The sequence below is a fragment of the Piliocolobus tephrosceles genome, chromosome 5, assembly GCF_002776525.5.
Source record: "Piliocolobus tephrosceles isolate RC106 chromosome 5, ASM277652v3, whole genome shotgun sequence".
Taxonomy (NCBI): Eukaryota; Metazoa; Chordata; class Mammalia; order Primates; family Cercopithecidae; genus Piliocolobus; species Piliocolobus tephrosceles.
The window spans coordinates 113,479,871-113,501,491 of NC_045438.1; the positions used below are offsets into that span (position 1 = coordinate 113,479,871).

The following is a 21,621-nucleotide window of genomic DNA, read 5'->3' on the forward strand; positions in this document are numbered from 1 at the left end:
GTTACATATGTATACATGTGCCATGTTGGTGTGCTGCACCCATCAACTCGTCAGCACCCATCAATTCATCATTTGTATCAGGTATAACTCCCCAATGCAATCCCTCCCCCCTCCCCCCTCCCCATGATAGGCCCCATTGTGTGATGTTCCCCTTCCCGAGTCCAAGTGAGCTCATTGTTTCCATTTATTTACTCACCCATTTATTGCTTTTATTATGTCTCTATTCAAAACTGTATTGAGTTCTTTGTTGGACCCAATTGTTGAATAATAAGTAGTTGCTATCAATAACCATAATATATATCTAATAAGGTAAGTGTAAAGTTAAAATAGATAATTGGAACAAAATTAATAAAAAAATTCAAGCTCATACAAATGGTGTTTTAAAATCAAGTGAATATCTAAATGAGTTATAAAATAGAACTTAGTAACCAGGGTATGTTAAACAGTTTGTCATCAAGTACTCTGGCCAGTGTTTTTAAAGTTCTGTCTTATATCAAAACAGAGATCTCTGGATCCATATGATGGCCAAACCACCAATTTGCAGTGGTGGCATTGCTTGTTGCGGTAATAAGACCCTTTTCTCCGCGGCCAGTGTCTTATTACTTATTGCCAGTGTCTTATTACCAGTGTGTTAGTCTCCTTCCAACAACCCAGGCCTACCCTCCACTCTGGTCAAGTTGGGTTACAGAGAAGTGTAAGTATAGAAGGGAAACTTCGTTTACAGTCTGTATACAGTAACTACAATTAGATATAGTATTTCAAAAATCACTTCTGCTTTCATGCATGGGAAATAACAACTTTGACAGTGTTATTATCAAACATAAAGACATGATATATGAGAGGCAGCACAGTTGAGTGGAAAGAAAATTATACTGGGAGCTTTGAGACTTCTTGCCCTACTTCAGAATGATGTTGGGAACATGATTGCTTTGACATGGGAAGACCAGGAGGGTGGTCACAAAAGGCATTGACCTGAATAAAGAATAACTAATGCATATTTATTATGTTTATCTTAGGAAACTAGGAAATGCTATTGAATAAAATGACTTTTGTTTCTTTATCTGGAATATTGCCCCCCCCCAGTTTATAACTCACAGATCCATTTGGGTAGCTTGGGCCTATTTTATTAATTTTAAAAATGAATACTTGTAGACATTAGTGGATCATGACTAAAATGTCTTGCCTGCATTTACAGTAGAAGAGTATTGGCCATATGCTTCTTATTTTGGTCACTCTTGATACATGTAGGCATTTCATCCGATAGAGGGCAGTACAGAGGTCCTTAGTACACAAAGGTAATGCTGAATAAAGAAGTACAGGAAATTATACACAAGACCAAATTAGTTTCAAGGCTTCTGGACTTAAGAAGTTTTGTGAATATGGTGTCAGTCTATTTTAGCTTTGGCAGCCAAGACAGGGTATTGGGTAGAAAAAAAAAAAAAAACTGGATGTTCAATTTTCCAGAGATTTCCTGTGTTTATTATTGTAAGACTGTGATTTATTAAAACTGTCTTACTTCTTCAAGCAGACCAAGATTTCCTCTGTGCTACTGAGGCTAAGATATATGGGGTTTGTACAAGGAGTCTGTGAATGAGACTGGGTTACTGTACCCAGGCTACAGTGCTATTCATAGCTGGCTAGAGCGTTTTCACCCAGGGTTGTCAGGAAGAGCTCTAGTCTCATTTTTTCTCATTACTGAATTTACGAGTGTATTGCCTTTAAGAGGAGTTACTGCTCAAATTGAGTTTTGAGTTATAGGGTCTAAAACCACATTATTTACATTTTGATAGTAATCGATGGCATGTGTTGAAGAAATTGCACGCTCTATGTCTCTTTCCTGTTGTATGCCGGCATGCAGAAAGTAATACCGTCAGTTATGTCTAATCCAGCTACTGGAGATTGTAGACAAATAGCTTCTGATATTATCCACTCATTTTGAAGAGAAATGAATATTGTCCTGGGTGATAGATTTGGCGGTGGGGCAAAGAAAGCAAAGAATCCTTCAAAAATATTTTTTAAAAATTATTTAGCAATCTATATTAGAGAGAAGGAAAAATGGGGACTTATAGGTTCATGAGTTTAAGTCTGTCTCCTAGCAAAATTTAGGATAGTTGATTAAACAGAGCATTTTTGAACATGAGATGTACTCGGAAATCTTATGGATGTACCAATAATAAGACATACCAAATTGACCTCACTTGTTTGCTGATAGTATTTCTGGAGTATTTCAAAAATACCCTTGACTATCTTGTTGACATTGCTCTGAGCAAGATATGAAATTTTACCAAAACTGGTATTTTCCAAATGTTAGTTTTTATCAGTGAAACTTTTTTTTTTTTTTTGTCATGGGTAAAACTTTGTGTAGAACTTCAATATATGATATAGACAAGAAAGGTACCATAAAAGATTTGTTGAGGTCCCTTCCAGACTGTAGGAGAGGTCTTATCAATGTGATCATCCGTTATAAGTTTTTATGAAAGGTTCAATCGTTATTTTTGTGTTCTTTTTCTTAAGGAGGCTCCCTCCTAAATTGCAGTCACTTTAGGTTCAAGGCCACAAAATTGGGATTCACCTCTGAATAAAAATACAATTAGTCTTCCTTTATTGAAGTAGGGTCAGAAGGCCTAAAATGTGCTAATTTGGCCCCCTTCAAGCCAACCTTATTGATCCCCAAACTTGTTGATTTCTAACATCTCCTGAGAAGTTTTGGTAATTATAGATTCCTGGATCTTACAGGAGAACAGAATCAGAATCTGTACCAATATGAGCAAGAAATCTATATTTTTAAAAAGTACCTCAAATAATGCTGTTGACAAATTCAATTTGAGAGATATTGGGCTAGATGATAAAATATGTTGCAAAACTGTTCAGCCTGAAGGTAAGTTCTCTCTAGGAGCTCTGCCTTTGATATTCTGATACACACAATCTTTAGCAGTGACTAAGATGAAGATATAGAAGATAGAGGATATGGACAATATAGAAGATAGAAGATATGGAAGATATGTTTATCAAGGAGGTGTAGAGAACATGCTTTGCAGTCAGATGGACTTGGGTCCCTGCCCGGCTTTTGCACTCACTAACTGGGTGATCTTTGCTTCTAATATCATGATGTAGTTCTGTTGATGTTAGACTTCAACAAGGTTGGGAATCAACAAGGTTGGGAATCAACAAGGTTGGCTTGAGGGAGGCCAAACCAGTGAACTCTAGCCCCTCTGCTCCTACTTCAATAAGGAAAGCCTAATTTTATTTTTATTCAGAGGTGAATCTGCATTTTATGGGCCTGAAGTGATTGCAATTTGGAAAGGAGTCTCTTATTAGGTTGTTAAAGATGTATAAAAGGATACCACATAAAGAATTAAATATCTATAGGTTTAATATATAACTCAGCATAAAGTAAATGTGCTTTTACCATTATTACCATCATTATTAAAAATAAAATTTTAGAAGAATTAGTGGGAAAAAATCACAATTCAAAGTGGATTGAATTAAAAGTGAATTCGAATTAGAATAAAGGGCTAACACAAAGGGAGAGAAATGTCAGTTCAATTCAACAATCATTTATTAAATCTTATTTCATGCAAAGTATTTAAAGAGCTAATGATTTAATAATGGAAAGTGATGCATGAATCAAAAATTATACAGAATATGATAAGAGCAATGATAGGTATGTACAAAGCAAGTTAGGAAATATAGAGACATCTAAGTCAAGCTGGTTATTGAGAATGTCATGTAAGAGGAAGTTTTTAGTTGAATATTGGAAAAATGAAATCAATTAACTAAATAAAAAAGGAAAAATGATTTTTAGGTGGAAGGAATAATGTAAAGGATCAGAGACATGAAATAGCAGGCATAATGCTGCAAACATTTTGCTATCATCCAAGGCAAGCTGGGAGCACTTCAGTAAGAGTGAGGTGAGCTGTTAAGAAAAACTAGGGGTCTGGAGTCCTCAAGACCTTCAAGGCCTTAGCTGAAAATTATTCTGGAATCTCAGTAGTAAGGAGACAATAACAGAGTTCCAGCTGGGGTAAGGATAACCTTAATATAAGGCTTACCTTGGTTGTATATTGGTCATGGATGTCAGATCCAAGGTGACATCCATTTCTTAGAGCCCAGTAAGTTGGGATAAGTGTGACCTGACCACAGTACTCTGGACCATAATAATGCTCATTGTAAAGCATAGCAAAAAATCTGTTTTGTAGGGTCTATGTGGGTTACACAGGAATCTACTCCAAAACTTCTACTCCTTAACCCAGGGAAGAGTTGCAGACTTTTCTAAACCATGCATATAAAGCACTGGAGGAAATTACTGAATGGGCAGATTTCCAATTTACAGTCTCAGAGATTTTTGGTTCACTGGGGCCAGTATGGAATATAGAAATAAGCATTAAAAAGTCGTTCCAGATCATTCTGACCTAGGCAGTCCTCAGGCCAGTGTTTGGAAGCACAGCTCTAAGCACACTGGATCCTTCAGTAAATGCCGTATACTGAGTCAGTTCCACTAGGTGGAAATGGGTTTTCTAAGAGATTTCCAGCTTTGAGTCTCAGTAACTCTGGCTTAGCTAACAAGATAAAGGACCTTAATTATTTCAGTTAGGTGTAATTAAAATAAAATTTGGAGCCCCTTGCTATCCTTTCATATATGAAGGCATGCTCAAAATGTCAAAATAATTAAGTCATTGCAATCTTCACTCATGCTTCATTTGGAATATTTGGAGGGAACTAATTTCATATCCTACCATAGGACTTTAAAAATCCCCCTTTTCAAATATTTTATACCCCACCTCTGTTTTAGGGCCTAAACATTTAGAGGATCTCTAAATGATCCTTTTTTTCATTATGCCTCTAAGGCCCTCTAGAATCCTTTGTTAGTTTTCTGATTCCATATCCCAGTGGGTGTCGCATGGACCAGCAGAGACCAAGTCTGTGGATTGAAGTAAGGGAAAGACTTATGCTAACGGTGGCAGAGCTTTCTTTGAATGATGATGAGGTCATGGAAGTTGCTGGGGGAGCCTTTAAATACTGTTCCTCAATTCTTACTCTGTCTGATCATATTTTGTACTTCTATAACAGATAATAATTACTATTACTATTACTATTAATAGTAGTGTAATTAATATGAATTGCACTACTCAAAAACCCATCCTATTATAGTTTATTCCTCTTTTCCTCTTTTTGGTTATTTTACTGCCTCTGAAAGTGCTGTAAAGTTTAGCCTCGTTGCATCTGTCTAGGTCCCTCATCACAAATACCGGAACCAGGAAATATGAAATTGTCCAAGGGACAATCATTAGATATGTCTCAGGTTCTTTTGTCTTCAAGGATCGTGTTTCTGGCAAAATGCAAAGTTTGAGCTAGTCTCTGGGGTCATTCGGTTTTGAGAGTAATTTACTACTGTCTATGCCCCATTACTCCAAATGAAGCAACTGCTTGTGCTCTTGCTCATTGATATGTCTGGATGGTTCAGGGCCACCTGTCTCTGGGTGAGATCTGGAAATCACTAGGAGACATATGGCCAACCACTCATAGGGAATTTTAGTTGTTGCCTACATCAATTTGGAAGACCCTTTTTTTAAAAAAAAAAAAGACTATAAATGCCAAATATAACATTATATAGGAAAATAAATATTAATTTTAAATGAGAAGAAAGAACTTATGAAATAAGAAAATGTTTAAAGTTAACACATATTACAAATATCTCAAAATTAAGAAAAATAAAATTTTATTTTAAAAATTTAAGTGAGCATCTGAGGTTATTTCGTAGTAAGTACTCTTTTTCTCTTATTTTTTGACTATACATTCTTGGTTCACCTCTTTCTAAGGTCGACACTGTGATGTTTTCTATGGAGAATATAGACAGATAATTCAGTCTTTTCTCTAGCACTGTCAATAAAACTTTTTATTTATAGATTAGAAAAATGTCTTTCAGTTTAATATTTCATTATTGGTAATGTTGTCTTAAGGTGTATCAAATACTTTGTTATATGTAACTATACGCAGGTATAGTCTTTATTTTAGAAGAATTACTCCAGTTTTGTACATTTCACAGGGAGGAATTTTGATATATTCTATTTTTGTAAATTTTATTCAATTAAAAATAGAAACATATGCACAGTATAATTGTTATATAGAATATATTTTTGAGAGGTGAAAATTTCCATTTGATTTCACATTGATGAAAACAGACTCATTTCCTTACAACAGTATGTATGTAATATTTGGAAGAATTTTGCACAAACTAGCCTCTGACTGTATACATTTCGAATTTTGTTTCTCTTAAGTATTTACATACTTCTGGTGCCAGTTAGTGTAGGACATTAACATGGTGAATATGCACTCTTGCTCAACTCTACAGTGAGTTTTCATATGAGGTAAAATTGTGTACTATATCTTATATGATATACTGGATTTTATATATTTTCAGTGTATGAGAATATTTACACCAACATTCTGAAAGAGTGCAGCAATTGTGAGCTCTTCCAATTGACAGAGTCTGGCCTGGATTTATACATAAAAAATATAATATAGGAACCTAAGGAATTAAATGGTATTCCAATCGCCATGCGTTACTTGAAGACCATTGCAGGAGAACAGCTCTATATATCCCAGCAATACTCTGTCTAATTCCCCTTTCTTCTTCTCATCTCACACCGTTTCACTGCTATAGAGCAGTCAAAGCATCTTGCCAGTAAAGCCCACCTTTCAAATCCCAGGCTGTCCTTCCCCAACACCATGACTATTTAGATTATTTAGATTTTCTGGCTATACCTTCCTTGTTTTCCTAGGACTTCTCAACTAGCTTCTTACCTAGTATACTATTACAAAGCATAAAATCCGTCTCGTTAGAGAGCAAGGTAGGGAAACAATTTGAGCCCTTTAGCAGATAGGTGGAGTGGAGACAGAGACAATGGCTGAGGCTCACTCACTGATGATGCTTGACACAGTCATATCAACTTGACCAGCCCAGGGAAAAGGGTACAAAATGTAGAGTCCTATATTTAGGTTACAAGATCTAGTTGTAAGAGAGGTGGTCAAGTTATATAGTTCTGTAGATATCATTACTGTAAAGATAGAGTATCTTTGCATTTTTTTCTCACATGAATTTCAGATCCTCCTCTGAACTCTTCTGTCACTTAACAACAGTGCTAACTTAAACTTTTAATATTTCCCACCCCATCACACAGTTAAATTTTCTCACTTTCAGCAGAGCTACAAAAGCACATTGAATAATTTCTATGGTAATACAGAACCACCCAAAACATTCTCCTCTTCTGTAGTTTGCAAACTTGTAGTGAACTAATCTGTCATTACATTAAAATAGTAAACGCAGAAGCAACATGTATCATAAATGGGTATGAGAGAATTACATATAAAAAGTGTATTACAAATGCAGCTCCGGAATTTAGAGATCTGTACATGGAGTAGCTTTGTAATTGCATTTGTTCAGGGATGGTGCAGTGGGGAGTTAATCGCTGATTAAAATATAAATGAATAGGAGTCAATTCTTGTCAAAAACTGAATAGGAACTCTCAATTCCTTATGTATTTCATCTAAAGTAAATATTTATTTCACTTTATTGAACATCCCATATTGCATGTTATCAGTTGGAACTGAGTAAAATTTACTCAGTGAAAGTTCTATTTTCTCTGTCATTTTGAAGAGAAGTAAAGGGTGATAGGTATTTTTATCTTTAATTTTGTGGGACTTGAAAATGAAAGAATTGTATACTTGGAAAAATGTTAAAAATTAATTCCTACAAAACATTTCACCATATAATTTTTTGGGCTATTTTAATAAATAGTATGCTTTAAGTTTAGGGTTATTAAGTGTTTTTCTTTTGCAATACACTAAAAAGTAATAATTTACCATAGAAACATATGAGTATATATAAATAATTTTGCTCTATAAGTAGTTTTCAGTAGTTTCAAATGCTATGAATAATTTTACTCTTATAAAACAAACAGGCCCCTGAGTTATTTACATTTGGCCTAGATAAGGTGCGGCTTAAATATGTCATAATCATACCTTGGTTTGTTAAGAAATATGCTTCTTATCTGTGCTGCATAGAATTTCAGATCACATGATAGTTGATTATTTTATATTTTGGTATATATTTATATATAATATGTACACATGCATGCACATACAAACACATATATCTTCTCTCACTAGCCTATATATTCTATCCATGTAAGGATTGCATCTGCTTCATTTTTCTATGCCATGATGTTAGATATGTAGTAACTGTATAAATATTAAAATGGAGCAGTATTCACATATTGAGATGAATTTGAAAAATCAATTATGAGGTCTCATATTTTAAAAATTGGTGAACTTTTGTATACCCCCAATTGTAAGTTAGAGGCATACCTTAGAGAGATTGTGGGTTCAGTTCCAGACCACTACAAAAAAAAAAAAATATTGCAACATAGCTAGTCATACAAATTTTTAAGCTTCTCGATGAATATAAAAGTTATGCTTGTAAAATGTGGTAGTCTATTAGGTGTACAATAGCATTACATGTGAATAAATAATGTACACACCTTCATTAAAAATACTTTATTATTAAAATGTTGCTAACAATCATCTGAGCCTTCAGCAAGTCATAATCTTTTTGCTGGTGGAGAATCTTGCTTTTCTGTTGGTGGCTGCTGACTGATCAGGGTGGTAGTGGCAGTTTCTTAAAATAATACAAGTTTGCTGTATCAATCGACTCTTTCTTTCATGAAAAATTTATATCTAGCACATGATGCTGTTTGATAGTATTTTACTCTGTATAGAACTTCTTTCAAAATTAGTCAGTCCGGTGCTGCAGCCGCTGCCGCCTATTCCGGATCTCATTGCCGCGTGTCCCGGACGACCGCCTGACGTGCATTCCCGATTCCTTTTGGTTCCAAGTCCAATATGGCAACTCTCAAGGATCAGCTGATTCATAATCTTCTAAAGGAAGAACAGACTCCCCAGAATAAGATTACAGTTGTTGGGGTTGGTGCTGTTGGCATGGCCTGTGCCATCAGTGTCTTAATGAAGGACTTGGCAGATGAACTTGCTCTTGTTGATGTCATCGAAGACAAATTGAAGGGAGAGATGATGGATCTCCAACATGGCAGCCTTTTCCTTAGAACACCAAAGATTGTCTCTGGGAAAGACTATAGTGTAACTGCAAACTCCAAGCTGGTCATTATCACTGCTGGGGCACGTCAACAGAGGGAGAAAGCCGTCTTAATTTGGTCCAGCGTAACGTGAACATCTTTAAATTCATCGTTCCTAATGTTGTAAAATACAGCCCGAACTGCAAGTTGCTTATTGTTTCAAATCCAGTGGATATCTTGACCTACGTGGCTTGGAAGATAAGTGGTTTTCCCAAAAACCGTGTTATTGGAAGTGGTTGCAATCTGGATTCGGCCAGATTCCGTTACCTGATGGGGGAAAGACTGGGAGTTCACCCATTAAGCTGTCATGGGTGGGTCCTTGGGGAACATGGAGATTCCAGTGTGCCTGTATGGAGTGGAATGAATGTTGCTGGTATCTCCCTGAAGACTCTGCACCCAGATTTAGGGACTGATAAAGATAAGGAACAGTGGAAAGAGGTTCACAAGCAGGTGGTTGAGAGTGTTTATGAGGTGATCAAACTCAAAGGCTATACATCCTGGGCCATTGGACTCTCTGTAGCAGATTTGGCAGAGAGTATAATGAAGAATCTTAGGCGAGTGCACCCAGTTTCCACCATGATTAAGGGTCTCTATGGAATAAAGGATGATGTCTTCCTTAGTGTTCCTTGCATTTTGGGACAGAATGAAATCTCAGACCTTGTGAAGGTGACTCTGACTCCTGAGGAAGAGGCCCGTTTGAAGAAAAGTGCAGATACACTTTGGGGAATCCAAAAAGAGCTTCAATTTTAAAGTCTTCTGATATCATAGCATTTTACTGTCTAGGATACAACAGGATTCTAGTTGGAGGTTGTGCATGTCCTTTTTATCTGATCTGTGATTAAAGCAGTAATATTTTAAGATGGACTGGGAAAAGCATTAACTCCTGAAGTTAGAAATAGGAATGGTTTGTGAAATCCATAGCTATATCCTGATGCTAGATGGTATTAATCTTGTGTAGTCCTAAACTGGTTAGTGTGAAATAGTTCTGACGCACCACTGCCAATTCTGTATATGCTGCATTTGCCCCTTGAGCCAGGTGGATGTTTACTGTGTGTTATATAATTTCCTGGTTTCTTCACTGAACATGCCTAGTCCAACATTTTTTCCTAGTCACATCCTGGGATCCAGTGTATAAATCCAGTATCGTATGTCTTGTGCATAATTGTTCCGAAGCAGCTTATTTTGTAAACTATATATATCAGTAGTGTACATTACCATATAACATAAAAAGATCTACATATAAACAATACAACCAACTATCCAAGTGTTATACCAACTAAAACCCCCAATAAACCTTGAACAGTGACAAAAAAAAATTAGTCAGTCCTCTTAAATCCTGCTGCTTGTTTCACAACTGTTTATGTAATATTTAAACCCTTTACGTTCACAGCATCGTCACCAGGAGTAGATTTTATCTCACGAAACCATTTTCTTTGCTTATCCCTTAGAAGCAGCTCCTCATTTGTTCAGGTTTGATCATGAGATTGCAGCTGTTCAGTTACATTTTTAGGTTGTACTTCTAATTCTAGTTCTCTTACTATTTCCACCACCTCTGCAATTATATCCTCTACTGAAGTCTTGACTCCCTCAAAGTCATCCATGAAGATTGGAATAAACTTCCAAACTCCTGTTAATGTTGGTGTTTTAACCTCCTCTCATGAAACATAAATGTTCTTAATGGCATGTACAATGGTGAATTTTAACAGAAGGTTTTCTATCTACTTTGCCCACATCCATTAGAGGAATCACTGTCTATGGTAGCTCTAGTCTTACAAAATGTATTTCTTAAATAAGAAGTCATGAAAGTAAATATCCATCTTGATCCATGGGCAGCAAAATGGATGTTGTGTAGGACATGAAAGCAACATAAATCTTGTACCTCTCTATCAGAGCTCTTGGGTGACTAGGTGCATTGCCAGTGAGCAGTAATATTTTGAAAGAATCCTTTTTCCTGACCAGTAGTTCTCAACAGTGGACTTAAAATGTTCAGTAAATCATGCTATACACAAATGTGCTGTCATCTAGATTTTGTCTTTCTATTTCTAGAGCATAGGCAGAGTAGATTCAGCATCATTCTTAAGATTCCTAGAAGTTTTGGAATGGTCAGTGAGCATCGGCTTCAGCTTAAAGACATCACTTGCATTAATCCTTAACAAGAGAGCCTATCCTGATAAGCTTTGAAGCTAGCCGTTGACTTCTGTCTAGCTATGACAGAACAACATCTTCTAATAGAATATCTTCTAATAGAAGAAGATGCCATGTTTTGTCTACATCAAAAATCTGTTATTTGGTGTAGCTACCTTAATTAATAATCTTATCTAGACCTTCTGAATAACTTGCTGCAGCTACTTCAACAGCAACTGCTGCTTCACTTTGCCCTTTTATATTATGGAGATTGCCTCTTTCTTTAAACTTCTGTGCTAGCTTCAAACAGTTTTTACTGCAGCTTCCTCATCAGTCTCAGCCTTTATAATATTGAAGAGCGTCAGGCCTTTCCCTGGATTAGGCTTTGGCTTAGTGGAATGTTGTGACTGATTTGATCTTCTGCAGTCAAACTTTCTCCATTTCAGCAATAAGGCTGTTTCACTTATTATCTGTGTGTAAACCGGAATAGCACTTTTAATTCTCTTCTGACTTTTTCTTTGTATTTAAAACTTTTCTAACTCTTTGGCATAAGAGGCCTGGTTTTTCACCTACCTGGGCTTTCAACATTCCTTTCTCACTGCAGTTAATCATTTTAGCTTTTGATTTAAAGTGAGAGATATGTGTGTCTTCCTTTCACTTGAACATTACAGGCCATTTTAAGGTTAATAGGCTTAATTTCAATATTGTTGTGTCTCAAGGAATGGGGAGTCCTGAGGAGAGGGAGAGAGGTGGGGAATGCCCAGTTGATAGATCAGTTGAACACACACAGCCTTTACTTATTAAATTTGTCATCTTATATGGGTGTGGTTCATGGTGCCACAAAATAATGACAATAGTAACATCAAAGATCAGTGATCACAGATCACCATAACAGATATAATAATGATGAAAAAGTTTTAAATATTGTGAGACTTACCAAAATGTGACACAGAGATACCAAGTGAGCACATTCTGTTGGAAAAATGATGCCAATAGGACTTGATCAACTCAGAGCTCCCACAAGCCTTCAATTTGTAAAAAAACACAGTACCTGTGAAATACAATAAAGCAAAGCTGAATAAAGCTAGATCTGCTGTAGCCTACTTACAAAAAACAGTTGAAATTTCCAATATGATTCTCTTTCAGAAGTTTTTGAGAAACTGTTTCATTGTTTATCACTGCATTCTCATATGCATTATCTTGAAATTCCACTAATCTCAGGGAATTTGAGTGAGCTGAGGACACTAACAACACTTAAACTGTATTTCAGCCATGGCCATTGTCTGGAGAACATATTGAAAGCCTAAATATTTAGAACGCATTATAGTATTCAGGTAATTACAACATGGTAGGATGTCTAGATGTGTATAGCATGAACTATCCTAGTTTAATTACATCATGATAGAGTTAGTAGCAAATAAAATCTCTAAGCTTGTTAGGTTATAATCCTCGTGATACTTTGCATATCTTGAAAACTCTTGCAAAGTGTTACACAAACATTGTGATGATTTGGATCTATATCAAAATGTGCATGCTTAAAACAATTCTAAACCATGGTAGGCCTATTTTTTTTTTTTTTTTTTTTTGGCTAGAGATATATAGATATTGCCATTTCCAGACTGTGTGCTGATGATGGCAAAACTTGTTACTAACCAAATCATGAGGATTTTTATCACTTTAAATTTGAAAAATCACTGCAAAATCTGAAAAACATTTGTTAAATAAAACCAGATGTAGAAGGGTTTTTTTGAAATGTCAAAACAGTAATGTAAATGAATTGTTAGTTTCATTGTTTAAATTATAAACTTTAGACATTAAAACAACATTAAGATTGAAATATAACATAAACTCCCCAAGAGAAAAAAAAATTAAAGCAAGGACTTTGTACGTTTAATTGGAACCTGCCCTTTTTTATTCATTGTAATAAAATGATATTCTATCAGGATTATCCTAAAACTCTTTACTTACTTGCCTTTACTGACTAAATTAAGACAGAATACTATTATTTTCTTGAATGGCCTCATTATATTGTGAGCAATTTTTTAAACGTAAAAGTAGTGTTATTTTGGATTCTACTTTCTGTATTTATCATAATTTTATTAAGATACCTTCAGTGATTATCAAAATTTAGTTTTCATGATCTGGGAATTTCATTATCATCTCTGTTCATTTTCCTTTTTTTCTTTATTTCTTTTATTTATTTATTTATTATACTTTAAGTTCTGGGAACTTAAAGTTCCAGAACTTAAATGTATACCTATGTAACAAACCTGGCAAAATGTGCAGGTTTGTTACATAGGTATACATGTGCCATGGTGGTTTGCTGCACCCATCAACCAGTCATCCACATTAGGTATTTCTCTTAATGCTATCCTTCCCCCCAACCTCCACCTCCCGACAGGCCCCAGTGTGTGATGTTCCCTTCCCTGTGTCCATGTGTTCTCATTGTTTAGCTCCCACTTATGAGTTAGAACATGCAGTATTTGGTTTTCTTGATCTATTGATTGAAACATCTATTGAAAAAATTGTAGTTTGCTTCGTTATATAAGCTTCCTCACACTGTCTCAAGATTTTTATTAAATTACGTGCCGGATGACTTAAATATAGAACAATATTACCTATATTTATTGTAGATTAAAATTTGTTTATTTGCCCATTATTGTACTTTATGATATACTTCCAATCTCTGTCCAAATCTGTATTTGGTTAGGAACATGTTCTTTATTAACTTTTGTTATCATGAAAATACATATGTCTCTAATAAATATTTATACATACTATGTTTACTTAGGCTTAAGCATTAATAATTTGATTAACATTATTCTTTACTTGTTTTACATTTTATTACAATTTCCTAAAACTTTGCTTTTCTTTCTGCTTATTATTAGGAATAAGTTTGCTTATTTTCTTTTTGTAATGTGTGTGTGCATACACGTTTGTGTATGCATGTTAGAAAAACAGAAACAGAGAGAGCTCACACTCTAAACAGCATCAAGCACAAAAGCTAAATTCATGGATACGCAATCAAGAACTCTGTTTAAATACGTGCAAACTATTTACAAAGGAAGGCTATAAAATGGTGAGAAATACAATTTTGAGTAAAGTGCTCCTCTGTGTTATTAGCCACTGTGTCCTCTTCATTTTTCTTTAGTTCTATTCCCAGTACCATTTTTTTCTACCGCAGAACTTGTCACAAGCTGGATTCTCACAATTACCTGAGAGTTGGCCTCTCTTCTATCTAGACTATCCTGTGCACCTCCCCCAAATTAATTGTTCTATAATACTACAATTTTTTTTTATATTTTAAGTTCTAGGGTACATGTGTACCATGTGCAGGTTTATTACATATGTATACATGTGCTATGTTGGTGTGCTGAACACATTAACTCGTCATTTACATTAGGTATATCTCCTAATGCTATCCCTCTCCCCCCTCCCCCTCCTCACGACAGGCCCCAGTGTGTGATGTTCCCCTTCCTGTGTCCAAGTGTTCTCATTGTTCAGTTCCCACCTATGAGTGAGAACATGCAGTGTTTGGTTTTTGTTCTTGAGATAGTTTGTTGAGAATGATGGTTTCCAGCTTCATCCATGTCGCTACAAAGGACATGAACTCATCCTTTTTTATGGCGGCGAAGTATTCTATAGTGTATATGTGCCACATTTTCTTAATCCAGTCTATCACTGATGGACATTTGGGTTGGTTCCAAGTCTTTGCTATTGTGGATAGTGCCACAATAAACATACGTGTGCATGTGTCTTTATAGCAGCATGATTTATAATCCTTTGGGGATATACCCAGTAAAAGGATAGCTGGGTCAAATGGTATTTGTAGTTCTAGATCCTTGAGGAATCACCACACTGTCTTCCACAATGGTTGAACTAGTTTACAGTCCCACCAACAATGTAAAAGTGTTCCTCTTTCTCCACATCCTCTCCAGCACCTGTTTTTTCCTGACTTTTTAATGATTGCCAGTCTAACTGGTGTGAGATGGTATCTCATTGTGGTTTTGATTTGCATTTCTCTGATGGCCAGTGATGATAAGCATTTCTTCATGTGTCTGTTGGCTGCATAAATGTCTTCTCTTGAGAAGTGTCTGTTCATATCTTTCACCCACTTTTTGATGGAGTCATTTTTTTTTTTTTCTTGTAAACTTGTTTGAGTTCTTTGTAGATTCTGGATATTAGCCCTTTGTCAGATGAGTAGATTGCAAATATTTTCTCCCATTCTGTAGGTTGTCTGTTCACTCTGATGGTAGTTTCTTTTGCTGTGCAGAAGCTCTTCAGTTTAATTAGATCTCATTTGTCAATTTTGGCTTTTGTTGCCATTGCTTTTGGTGTTTCAGACACGAAGTCCTTGTCCATGCCTATGTCGTGAATGGTATTATCTAGGTTTTCTTCTAGGGTTTTCATGGTTTTAGGTCTGACATTTAAGTCTTTAATCCATCTTGAATGAATTTTTGTATAAAGTGTAAGGAAGGGATCCAGTTTCAGCTTTCTACATATGGCTAGCCAGTTTTCCCAGCACCATTTATTAAATAGGGAATCCTTTCCCCATTTCTTGTTTTTGTCAGGTTTGTCAAAGATCAGATGGTTGTAAATGTGTCGTATTCTTTCTGAGGGCTCTGTTCTGTTCCTTTGGTCCGTATCTCTGTTTTGGTACCAGTACCATGCTGTTTTGCTTACTGTAGCCTTGTAGTATAATTTGAAGTCAGGTAGTGTGATGCCTCCAGCTTTTGTTCTTTTGGCTTAGGATTGTCTTGGCAATGCAGGCTCTTTTTTGGTTCCATATGAACTTTAAAGTAATTTTTTCCAATTCTGTGAAGAAAGGCATTGGTAGCTTGATGGGGATGGCATTGAATCTATAAATTACCTTGGGCAGTATGGCCATTTTCATGATATTGATTTTTCCTATCCATGAGTATGGAATGTTCTTTGATTGGTTTGTGTCCTCTTTTAGTTTGTTGAGCAGTGGTTTGTAGTTCTCCTTTAAGAGGTCCTTTACACCCCTTGTAAGTTGGATTCCTAGGTATTTTATTCCCTTTGAAGCAATTGTGAATGGGAGTTCACTCATGATTTGGCTCTCTGTTTGTCTGTTATTGGTGTATAAGAAGCCTTGTGATTTCTGCACATCAATTTTGTATCCTGAGACTTTACTGAAGTTGCTTATCAGCTTAAGGAGATTTTGCACTAAGATGATGGGGTTTTCTAAATATACAATCATGTCATCTGCAAACAGGGACAATTTGACTTCCTCTTTTCCTATTTGAATACCCTTTATTTCTTTCTCCTGCCTGATTTCCCTGGCCAGAACTTCCAACACTATGTTGAATAGGAGTGGTGAGAGAGGGCATCCCTGTCTTGTGCCAGTTTTCAAAGGGAATGTTTCCAGTTTTTGTCCATTCAGTGTGATATTGGATGTGCGTTTGTCGTAAATAGCTCTTATTATTTTGAGATATGTCCCATCAATACCTAATTTATTGAGTTTTTAGCATGAAGGGCTGTTGAATTTAGTCAAAGGCCTTTTCTGCATCTATGGAGATAATCATGTAGTTTTTGTCTTTGGTTCTGTTTATATGCTGGATTACACTTATTGATTTGCGTGTGTTGAACCAGCCTTGCCTCCCAGGGATGAAGCCCACTTGATCATGGTGGATAAGCTTTTTGATGTGCTGCTGGATTCAGTTTGCCAGTATTTTATTGAGGATTTTTGCATTGATGTTCATCAGGGATATTGGTCTAAAATTCTCTTTTTTTTGTTGTGGCTCTGCCAGGTTTTGGTATCAGGATGATGCTGGCCTCATAAAATGAGTTAGGGAGGATTCCCTCTTTTTCTATTGATTGGAATAGTTTCAGAAGGAATGGTACCAGCTCCTCCTTGTACCTCTAATAGAATTCTGCTGTGAATCCATGTAGTCCTGCACTTTTTTTGGTTGGTAGGCTATTAATTATTGCCTCAATTTCAGAACCTGTTATTGGTCTATTCAGGGATTCAACTTCTTCCTGGTTTAATCTTGCGAGGGTGTATGTGTCCAGAAATTTATCCATTTATTCTAGATTTTCTAGTTTATTTGCATAGAGATGTTTATAGTATTCTCTGATGGTCGTTTATATTTCGGTGGGGTAGGTGATGATATCCCCTTTAGTATTATTTTTTACTGCTTCTTTTTTTTCATTTGTTTCTTCTCTCTTTTCTTCTTTATTAGTCTTACTAGCAGTCTATCAATTTTGTTGATCTTTTCAAAACACCAGCTCCTGGATTCTTTGATTTTTTGATGGATTTTTGTGTCTCTATCTCCTTCAGTTCTGCTCTTAGTTATTTCTTGCCTTCTGCTAGTTTTGAATGTGCTTGCTCTTGCTTCTCTAGTTCTTTTAATTGTGATGTTAGGGTGTCAATTTTAAATCTTTCCTGTTTTCTCTTGTGGGCATTTAGTGCTATAAATTTCCCCCTACACATTGCTTTAAATGAGTCCCAGAGATTCTGGTATGTTGTATCTTTGTTCTCATTGGTTTCAAAGAACATATTTATTTCTGCCTTCATTTTATTATGTACCCTTTAATCCAGTCTTCTCCTTTCTCAACACCCATTCTCTGTAGCTTTCTATTGCCTTCAGGATAAATCAGGATCTTTGTACTAACGTGAACCTACCTCAAAGACACATCAAAGTGTGTGGTTTCCTCTTCATTTATAAGCTCATCCCCATTGTTCACTAATAATCTTCTCTAGCCAAATAATATGTTACCACTTATGCAACTGTCCATCTTTCTTTTTCAACCCTATTGATTTTTCAGTGTTCCAGCTTTTATAGCTGTAAAATGAATTACCTGAGAACTTAGTGGTGTAAGTAAACATTTATTATGCTTACGAATTCTGTGGGCCAGGATTTGAAGAGGACATGGGGGACAGATTGTCTCTGGTCTTCAGTGTCTAGGGCCTCAGCTGGATGACTCAAATGCTGGAGGCAGAAGTCATCTGGAGGCTACTTCAATCACAAATTCAGGGGTTACACTGACTACTGGCTGGGGGCCTCAGTTCCTCTTCACATGGGTTCTGCATGAGGGTCTCCTTATGTGGCGTCTTTGCGTAGGCTAATTTGGGCTTTCTTACAGGATGTTGGCTGATTTCCCCACAGTGGCTTTCCCCAAAAGACAAAGCCATATGGAAGCTGTATCCTTTTTTATAACCTGGCTTCAGAAGTCATATAGTATGATTTCCACTACACTCTAAGAGTTGGAGGCATCACAGCCTACCCAGCTTCAGGGAAAAGAGTAAATAATGTCTTCCTCTTTGTGAAAAGTAGTGAGATCCTTGAAGAACATATAGGACCAGAAATATTGGTGTGACCATTTTTTGTTGGAACAATGCCACAGTCAAGGACTGTAGTTTGTATCGCATATGCTCTTTCAAACTCTCCCAGACTATTATAGACCATACCAACCTTTATTCATTCTGAACTCTAAAATCTGTGATCTCATTTACAACCAGTATATTTCTTTGAATTGTTAACATTCCATGTGTATCTGCTTTGTCTCCCTAACTATACTACTAATTACTTCAGCACACTAACCTCATTTTCCCACAGGAAAGTAAGGTCTGTATTTTTATTTTTCACAGGACCTAGCACAGAGCCACAGAGCTTTGGACATAGTAGGGGCTCAATAAACAGCTAGATTAAAGTCAGATAGATTTAGAATGAAATGAGAGATATCACTTTTATGCATTATAAGTGAATGTGGTAGATAGTGTTTGGAAAAGATGGGAATGGGTGAGGCAGGGGATAGTGGATACAATATTATAGAAATAAGTGAGAAAGGATCACCTGGTAAACACAAATAAATGTGTTTATGAATGAAACATGAAAGCTTAAATATAATAAGGCATGATGTCAGTCAAAGGAAGGTACTTTTTTGTATCTTATTTAATTTCAAATTTATATGTTTTTAAAAACTCATTTAAGTAATCCGAATTATACTAATTGAAAGCATTAAATTTAACTCTGCTGGCATTTGAGAGTTGACAAGATGAATGTATCAATAAGGGTAAATATCGTAACATGTATTGTTATATTTAAAATTATAATATTTGTCAAATGTGTTTAGCTATACTTTAAAAGCATTTTTTTGTTTGGATTTATTTGCTTTTAATTTTTTTAATTTAAAAATAATGCATTCTGATAATAACAAGCCAAGTTATATAAAGAAAACCCAAAAGGCTTTTTCTGCATTTCTATGTTGAGGATTCCAATTTTGGTTTGGTATGTTTTCACAGCTTTTTCCATGTTCATTTTGTATACTTTCCACTGCTTATATGTTATTCTTCATATTTATTGTTCATGCCATAATTTATTATTTTTAAATATGCAAGGTTCATGGTTATGTCAACGGTAATTTCTCTGTATGATGATTATGGGATCTGATTAACAGTTGTTGTTTTAAGAAGCTAATTCTTAGACTTTGTGGCAAACTGGTAAATTTGATATTTTAATTCAAAGTTGAGCTTTTTAGAGATACAGAAAACAAAGTGTTGACAGGGTAGGTTAAATTTTTCAGGTGAAAACTCTATCTACTGTATTAATTTGTTCACATATGAGAACATGTGGTAATACTATGATAGTGCTACATAAAGCTTTATAACTATTACTAACTAAAACACCAGTGCTCACCAAATAACTTTCTGGGATCTCAGCCTTGTTAAACTGTTCTAAAGAATATGTGTAATTTACATTTTACTAACCATTGTAAAATTTCATACACTGAAAATTATTTGGACATAAAATTTTCATATGGATGGTAAATGAATAGCATATTGACATTCCAACTCTCCCCAATCTCAGAAATATTTCAGCCTTGGACCATGAAATGAAAGGAAGGGAATAAAGATTGGTCAAGTGAAAATAGTAAAGTTCTGAATTCCTATCCGTAATAACTCATTTTGCCAGATCCCATTCTGTAAAACAGTTAAACTCATCTCTATTTATTATACATCTATGAGACTTGAGAACTAATTTCCTTTACATTCACTGGCATAATTTTCTGCCTATGTAAATATAACCTACCTGAAACTAAAATGATTCTTAGTAACATATTCAAAGTTACACATTTACATGTAACTATTATGTATTTAAGATGGCTGATCACACTGAAGTAATGAAAGGCATTCATCAATATCCAGGAGTTCGCTATCCTGTCCTTACTCCTAATCTTCAGGGTTTTCACCGTGCTGTAAGTGCGCTACTTATATTTCTAAAATTGATATGCCTCTTATTGTTTTAAAGATATTTATAAAGTTAAAATCGTGTCATGTGTAACTCACCTGTAATATAAATACTATGCTAATGTACTAACGTGAAGACATAGGGCTCCATGTCCTCACAGCATTGTTAGGGACTAAAGTCGTCTATATACCTGGCTTTTCCAGCTTCACTGTTCAAAAGTCAAAACACAAAAGTAAAATTCTGCATTTTTTGGAAATTTTTTAGAAGTGTATTTTGTGCTTCTTCTTAAGTAATATAGAACACTAAGCATTTTTCAATGTAATTTGTATAGTTATTATTACTGTTGAATTTCGTAATTATTTTTGTCAACCTTTGTTGATCAGCTTTTTGTGTCTTATTTTCTCTCTCTGGGTGAAAACTAATTGTCATTTTATCTGGCTCTAGTTACTTTCCCTATTTATCTTCTGGTTTGTTTCTTTTGATCCTCTGTGATTTAAAAATTTATATCATTTAAATAAAGCTTTAATAATTATATATATGAGACAATCCTCTTCAATTTTAAGGTGTTATCCTTATATGGGCTTATTGCATAGGTTTTACAGCAGCTATTTCTGGTATTAATGAATATTAATGAAAAATATTCATTATGTGAAACTCTATTATGTAAAGTTGAGGTTGTGGGGTATTAATCATATACTGTATTTTGTTAGAACCATTTATTTTTCCCTTGGGTTTGATTTGATAAAATTTTCATTTCATTGTTTAAAAAGTCATTTACAAAATTGTAAATATTGGTGTCATCTACTAATCGTAACAAAGTAAAGAACGTATCTTACCTTGAAGAAGGTACTGAAAGGGCACTCTCATGTTAACTCAGAAAGGTAAGCACTGGAGTGGAACTAATCTTGACTTGGGAGTCAAGCAATTCTGTGCTCAAAACGTGACTCTAGAACTTTTACTCCCTGTGTGATATCATGCCAAGTATTTACCTTTTTTGTGCTACAGCTGTTTCATCTGTAAAATGGGCATAACAACACTTAGTTTACACAGTTGTTTGTAGATGACAAAAAGCACATCCATAGTACTAAAAACAAAACAGACAAATAGTAGATGTTCACTAACAGGGTTTTTATTTT

The 21,621-nt window shown here is 35.3% G+C and overlaps 1 protein-coding gene and 1 pseudogene across 5 annotated transcripts in view; both read left to right on the forward strand.

Annotated features, from left to right (window-relative positions):
* Nucleotides 1-21,621, forward strand: part of HMGCLL1 (3-hydroxymethyl-3-methylglutaryl-CoA lyase like 1) — a 162,259-nt gene that overhangs the window by 60,352 nt on the left and 80,286 nt on the right. For 2 of the 4 annotated variants that reach the window (XM_023222952.1, XM_023222953.1), the window contains one exon: nt 20,397-20,492. The exons of the other annotated variants lie outside the window; for them this stretch is intronic. In XM_023222952.1, the coding sequence (XP_023078720.1) occupies nt 20,397-20,492 (96 nt within the window). The remainder of the gene's footprint in view (nt 1-20,396; nt 20,493-21,621) is intronic. 4 annotated transcript variants of the gene reach the window in all.
* LOC111549753 lies at nt 8,809-10,006 on the forward strand (annotated as a pseudogene). Its single transcript, XR_003309666.1, has one exon. The product of XR_003309666.1 is annotated as an L-lactate dehydrogenase A chain-like (transcript).